Source organism: Mus pahari, chromosome 5 (genome assembly GCF_900095145.1).
Source record: "Mus pahari chromosome 5, PAHARI_EIJ_v1.1, whole genome shotgun sequence".
Taxonomy (NCBI): Eukaryota; Metazoa; Chordata; class Mammalia; order Rodentia; family Muridae; genus Mus; species Mus pahari.
In genome coordinates, this window is record NC_034594.1 from 143281676 (window position 1) to 143288540 (window position 6865).

The window sequence follows — 6865 nt, forward strand, 5'->3', positions numbered from 1 at the left end:
AGAGAGAGAGAGAGAGAGAGAGACAGAGACAGAGACAGAGACAGAGAGACAGAGAGACAGAGACAGACAGAGACAGACAGACAGACAGACAGACATGGGGGAGGAGGACTTAGGATTATGGATTCCAGTAGTGTGAGGATAGTACAATTTTTGACTTTCTGAAACTGGGTCACCCCACTTAATAAATTAATAATATTAATTTGCTTCATTCTCCATCAGGAACACGGGAGTGGGGTGGGGGGGGTGGCTTTTGGACCAGGAAATCTTTACTGCTAGTCTCTGCCTACTCCAGAGACTCAAGGTGGTTCTGTATGACCTTTACTTTTTTTTTTTTCCTTCTTCTTGTCCCTTGGGAATAGCCTGATGTCTGCCCTGCCAGTAGGGCCAGCACTCACCGTTAGACACAGAGAGGTGGATGGGATCACTGACAGGTGCTCCTCGTGTCTGACATCGATACACCCCTGGTGCCTGCACCTCGATGCTCTTCTTGTGGGAAGGCAGGAGGACGTGGCCCAGGTACCAGAGAGTGCTAATGGGCCGGAGCTCCAGCAGCAGAGGGTGGTAACCATCACATCTCAGGGTTACTCGCTCCCCCTTAAAGATGGTGGTCCAAGGTGGGTGTAGAGTCAGTACAGGCTTCTCCAGAGTAGCTGGGGATGTGGGGGATGGGGCCATGTGAGGAAGTAAAGTAAGATGAGGTGCCTGCCCAAAAATAAATTCCCAGGATTGGGAATTGTTGGAAAACACCAGTTTCTGGGCCCCAGCCCACAGAGGAACCCACCCTGGCAATGAGGGAGACCACAGACATGAGGCTGCAAACAAGGAGTCTATTAATCATAAGCCATTTCTGACCCTGTCTACACTCAAGAACATTTAGTCATCAAGATTGAGCAAGAGTGGGGGGGAAAATACCATCTCAGAACAGCCAGGAACTGTGGCATCTACCCTCATGTAACTCATCAAAACTTGGATGAGAGATGTATAAGACTTACCAGCTTTCCCACTGCTTGGAACTGCAAAGCAAAAAAAGAAGGCAGAGGTTGAGGAATGTCCTCTATGACTGGGAAAGACTCTTGATCCCAGGAAAACCTGAGTTTCCTTTGTCCATGCCAAATTACCCAGCTTTGAGAAAGCTAGCTCCATTTCATCATCCCAAGGCAGACAGAGAACCATGTGAAACCTGAGGTCAGCGGCTGCTCTCTTACCACACATACCCTGCCCTGTCTTACTCTCACCCTCTCCAAATCCTGCTGATGCCCCCTCATTACTGACTCACCCAGAAGCAGGAGGGCTGCGAGCATCCACATGATGAATCTGCCTGCAGGCTCTGTAGACATTGGAGGCATGGAGGTAGGACAGAGAGAAAAAAGGCAGGTGGAAGCTGATACTGAGAACCAGGAGACACTGTTGCTGCTTCTGTCCATTCCCACTTCCTCAAGATGGTGGAACACAGAGACCAGGATGTCACCTGAATGTGTCACTCACCTACCCCAACCATCAAGCACTGTTCTATCTACTCCTCTGTAGCCATGTTCCAGCTCAGCCCAGCCTTGACTTCTATAGAGAGGCCCTATAGAGCTGAGTCTTCTACAGCTCACAAGTGCCACATAGATTCCCCAGGCTCCATCAGGTCCATCAATATCCCACTCCCACCCCAACCTTTCCCTACTAGCCAGTCCCTCTGATGTTCATAAAGCCTGTCTTATTCCTGCTTAATATCCCTGATGACAGGTATTCTTGGTGCGAGGCCTAGAGAGGTCATTGTGTGTTCCCTGAAGCAGAGCTTACATCCTCCCACACACGAGTAGACAGAAAGGCGTGATTCATTCATCCTGCCATGCTCCTACTGACCTGTGGTTCCCCAAGTCAAAAACAGAAGTGTAAAGTGTTTTCTTCTCCTCCCTTCCTCGAATCTGAAACACTTCTTCCCTCCCCGCCCACTGTGATCTTGTGCTCTGGTACCTCCACTCACTGGTTCCTCTCTTCTTGCCTTCCACCAGACCCCAACACCCTTCCCCAGCCAAGAACTTGCCTTCCCCAGTCCCCAGGGCTGTGGCCTGGGAGAGAGGTCACTGACTGCATGAGCCCCTCGGAGGCTTCTCAAATCCGACCTCTCTGCTCTGCTCCTCTGAGCCATGTGACCACATCTGAGCTACGAAGAGCCCAAGTTTCAGGTAAATACTTAATGAAGTTTCCAACCTGATAGTATGTCTCCCCGAGCTCTGCCCTGTCTGCACTGGCGGCTGTGGAGAACCGGGACACCTGCCTTCCTTGGAACCCTAGCAGGAAGGAGATCATCGATCAGATAGTCAGCTCTCCAAGATCCCACCCTCCAGTTTGGCTGATGCACCGAGTTCTCCTCTGAGAATTCCCTCATATCTTCAGTGTGATGTGCTTTTTCCCTGTTAAAATACAAATGCCTCTGAGGAAAATATGGCCAGTCTTCAATTGTGCTGACCTTTCTGGATCTTGCGTTGGGAGCATGATTTAATGGGGAGCAGGGAGACGGAGGACAAGGGGGAGGGGAGAGGGAGAGGTCGAGTTATCATGTAGGTCTGAAAAGTAGGATGGTATCTTGATAAGGTGAGCCAGAGTAGGGGAGGGAGGGAACCGGATAGAGACGAGATGAATGCCCCATTTAGGCAGCCCTCCTGTGCTTCCCTTAGTCCTGCCTGCCTCCTCATCTTGGGACCAGTGTGGGATTCCTCACACCAACCACAGCCTGTCCCCCACGGTCTGACTTCTGCACAGCCCACCACCTCTACGGTAAAAGTTCGCAGAGTCTACTCAAGCAGACTATTTTGGCTTCTCATAAGTCAGAACCAAGATCTCAGTCCCTTGACTGGGTTCCAGAAGAAACCTGATCACATTAAAAATTCATGAGCTGTGCGGTCTTTCTTGAACTTATAGGAATCAGCCTCGGAGCTCATTAGCCATTCAGATGACCTGAAAAGCATGCTGCCCAACACCTGCTCATTCCACTTCCCTCTGAACTTTTCTCAAGTGGGTCCTTTTCTCTACGAAGGACCCTCCCCATAGGACTTTAATTCTTCGCTCCTTTGCACATTGCCAAGGCCCTTAGTATGCAGACAAGTATGGAAAGTGTTTAGGTTACTTAGGGTTTGTTTTGTTTTTCCTTGTTAAGGGTGTGCTATCCTGCGCAGCCTGGTCTCAAACTCTAAAGTGGGCTAAAGTGTTTCTCGTTTCCTCAGCCGTCTACGTGCTGGGACAACAGTGGGTTTGAGTAATTCTTTGAAGTCTTTGAAATCTGTCACAACCGTACATCCTGACAAGATGCAACATCATCTGGTAGGGACTGTGGTAAGTGGAATGTTCTCAGAGACAACGTGGGACAATGAGCTGGAGTTGGTTGTGAGTCACCATGTGGTTGCTGGGACTTGAACCTAGGTCCCCTGGAAGAGCAGCCAGTGCTCTTAACCAGTAAACCATTTCTCCATCTCCTGCATGTTCAACCTTAAAAAAATAAATTGGCACAGATTTTTTATGTCTTCTCCTCATAGACCCACCCAGAAGCAGGACTCTTAGTTGATTCAAGATCTAATCAAATTGACAGTCAAGACCAATCATAACATTCTTGAAGATGCTAAACTTTACTTATCATCATTGTGATCTTATTCCTTTTTTTTTTCTTTGTAGTATATCTAAAATCATGATGCATACATTTGTAAATTATTTCAGGCAACAGCATACAAAATAAATAGCACAAAGAGAGGCCACAGTGGGAACACCGGATGATGTGAGTATTCTTGGCTCACTATGGCCATAATAGCATGGTGTGCTAATTCATCACCTAAAGGTTACATTAAGCAAGGTTATTATATAACTTGTTAGACTAGGTCTTATCATTTGAGAATGGACAACAGTAATCCAAGCATAGAACAAAGGAGTATGAATATGATTAAAGTTGTAGGAAAGTAATGTGGGATACATTAAGGTCTTACAGATATAAGCATCACTAAAGAGAAGCCAAACAGATTGCACTGAGATATTAGAGAAGATGCTGTAAGGAGAAATTTCTCCCAGTGCCTAGAAAAAAAGGGAGGACTGAAAGAGAGATGTTTCTACGGACCCTGCTGGAAACGGACCATGTAGGAAAGTGTTATTATAGACTGAGTTGCCCACTGCAAACGTGAAAAAAGGAAGCCTGGCTACCTTCCAGCTGTCAGCAGAATTTTGGTGTTGTCTACATGGTGCTGGATTTGCAGGCATGCAGTTACAGGGGTCATGAAAGCTTGCACCCTGTCAAGCAAGGCAATGCATACATACCACGCACAGTCAGATTCCTTGCAGACAGCCCCTGAGAGGAGTATGTATACAGCTGTGAGGGCAAAGCCTAATTGAAATGGAGACCTCAGGATGTTGGAGATACCAGATGTGGAACATCTACCAAGAAAAGCTGCAAGCACCAAGTGGAATTGGACAGAGAGAGCACATGTGTGCTGCAAGTATCAGGACCATAGGGACTGGGCTGCCTGAGCCCACTGAGGCTCACATCATGACTCTATGCCCTGGATGCTGGATGTAGAGTGTGGTGGTTTAAATGAGATGTTCCTCTTAGTCTGAGCACTTGAATGCTGGGTCCCCAGTTAGTTCTTGTTTGGGGAGATGTGGCCTTGATGGAGGAAGTATGCCACGGGGTGGGAGGCAGGCTTTGAGGCTCAAAAGAATCATGATGTTTCTGTGTCCTGCCGCTATACTTGGTGCTGGCTGCCATGCCTCCCTGCCATGATAATGGTGAACTCTTACTCCTCTAGACCCATAAGCCCCAAACAAACTCTCCCTTCTTGTATTAGAGTTTTATTGTTGGGAAGGGACATCGTGCCCACAGCAACATTTAATTGGTGTTGGGGTCTCCCACCTCCTTGCTGCTGCCAAACCTACCTTGCTGATACACTAATCACTCTCCTTCAAAACACCAGCCCCCTACAGGCGCTCAGGCCCACCAGAGAGTTGCTACGGAGAGGACCTCCCCGGATCTCCCGGAATGCAGCACCCCAGATCTCCCAGAATGCAGCATCCTTGGACCGCCTACATCGTCAACAGACACTCATCCCTGCCTCTATCTTTGGACCCGCCTACGATCCCTTGGACCCACCTACGATCAGACTGTCGCCGGCGACTTAGGAGGGGGCTGGGGATCTTTCCATGTTTTTGAAACGGAGTTCAGTTATTAAAAATTGGAGCCTTGATCAGAATTTGTCTAGGCTTCCATTTTCCTCTTGCACATTCCATTTCAGCCAGCCCGCCTCTCAGGATGAACCCAGACCGGATTAAAGTGAGTTTTGCCAGAAACTCACAGCTAATTGGGGCTGGCTTAAGGTTTCAGAAGTTTAACCCATTATCATCATGGTGGGAAATGTGGCAGCATCCAGGCAGACACGGTGCTAGAGAAGGAGCAGAGAGTTCTACATCTTGACTCCTAGGCAGCAGGAGGAGACTGTGTCCCACACTGGGCATAGCTTGAGCATTTATGAGACCTCAAAGCCCATCCCCATAGTGACATACTTCCTCACACAAGGCCATACCTACTAATAGTACCGTTCCCTATAAGTCAAGCATTCACACACATGAGTCTGGGGGCGGGGGGCATTTCTATTCAAACTGCCACACTTCTGGAAGTTGCCTTGGTCAAGGTACATTATCACAGCAATAGAAAAGAGACTTGAGAGGTTCTTAATAATGTTGGGTCTGTTAAAATTACAGTGGCTTTTGGGTTGTGATGAATGTTCTTTATCTTATGAGATGGCCATATGACTTTGGAGCCAGGGACGGAATGTTAGAATTCATGTTTTGTTTGGTGCCTAGATTCGACACGATATTGAAGGCTGTGGAGCCTTTAGGGGGAAGAGCCTAGTTGGCAGAATTAAATCACGGAGGGTAGGCCTTTGAAGGTTATAACAGCTCCTGGTTCTGGCCATGGCTCGCTCTTTCTTGCCTACCATGATGTGAACACACTTATCACTGGGGCTGATTCATGCTGCTATGCTTGCCTGCTATGATGGACGGAAACTTCTGAATCTGTGAGACAGCTCCCATTCCTCCTTAAGTCATTTCTGTCATTCATTTTTGCCAGAATGTGTGAAAACAACGGGGCTAGCTTTGAGACTTTCTTTTATACAGGTACTAACCCTAATCCTGAGACCTCTGCTCTCATTACCTAAACACCTCCCAAAGGCTCCTTTGGCGCATGCCATCACCTTGGGGATTAATATTTCAGCATGGTAGGTGCTGCTGCTGAGAGATAGCTCAGGGACTAAGGGTGCTTGCTATTCTTCCAGAGGGTAGGAGTTCAATTCCCAGTACCCATATTGTGTAGCTCAGAACTGCCTTGAATTCCAGCTCCAGGGGATCTGATGCCCACTTCTGACCTCTACAGGACTTACACACATACATGTGCATAAATTTAAGATTTCAGCATAAGTATTTGGAGGAGGAGGCCTATAAAAATGTAAATCATAGGATTAATTAAACACTAGTATATAATTAATAGTTATTGAGGGAGAGTGATTAAGAGAGATGAAGCCTCAAATTGACAACTAGCTTTTATTAGTCTTACATTTCATAACTTTAACATTGATAAAATTTGGGGACAGAAAATTTTTGGGGGGGGGTGGGAAAGGGTTGTCCTATGCATTATAGGATGGTTATCAGACTCCTTGGCTTGTAAATGTTTTAACTCATTAAATTCTAGCGGCACAGACATCCTTCTCACCCTGTGTGAAACCCAACTGTCTAGGAGACACTGCTAAATGTTTCCATGGGAATATAGGGAAGAGAAATTGCCCCCCCCCCGGTGAAATTGCAGTACGAAATCCACTTTTTTTTTCTCTTTAAATTTTTTTTG

At 47.2% G+C, this 6865-nt stretch overlaps 1 protein-coding gene across 1 annotated transcript in view; it reads right to left on the bottom strand.

The window, feature by feature from the left end:
* The window catches only part of Fcrlb (Fc receptor like B), a 5696-nt gene extending 4378 nt beyond the window's left edge, over positions 1–1318 (bottom strand). The window contains exons 1-3 of the mRNA XM_021199060.2: positions 1277–1318; positions 993–1013; positions 396–650 (exon numbers count right to left, since the gene is read on the bottom strand). Of these exons, the coding sequence (XP_021054719.1) occupies positions 396–650; positions 993–1013; positions 1277–1307 (307 nt within the window). The 5' untranslated portion in view covers positions 1308–1318. The remainder of the gene's footprint in view (positions 1–395; positions 651–992; positions 1014–1276) is intronic.
* Between the last annotated feature and the right edge of the window lie 5547 nt (positions 1319–6865).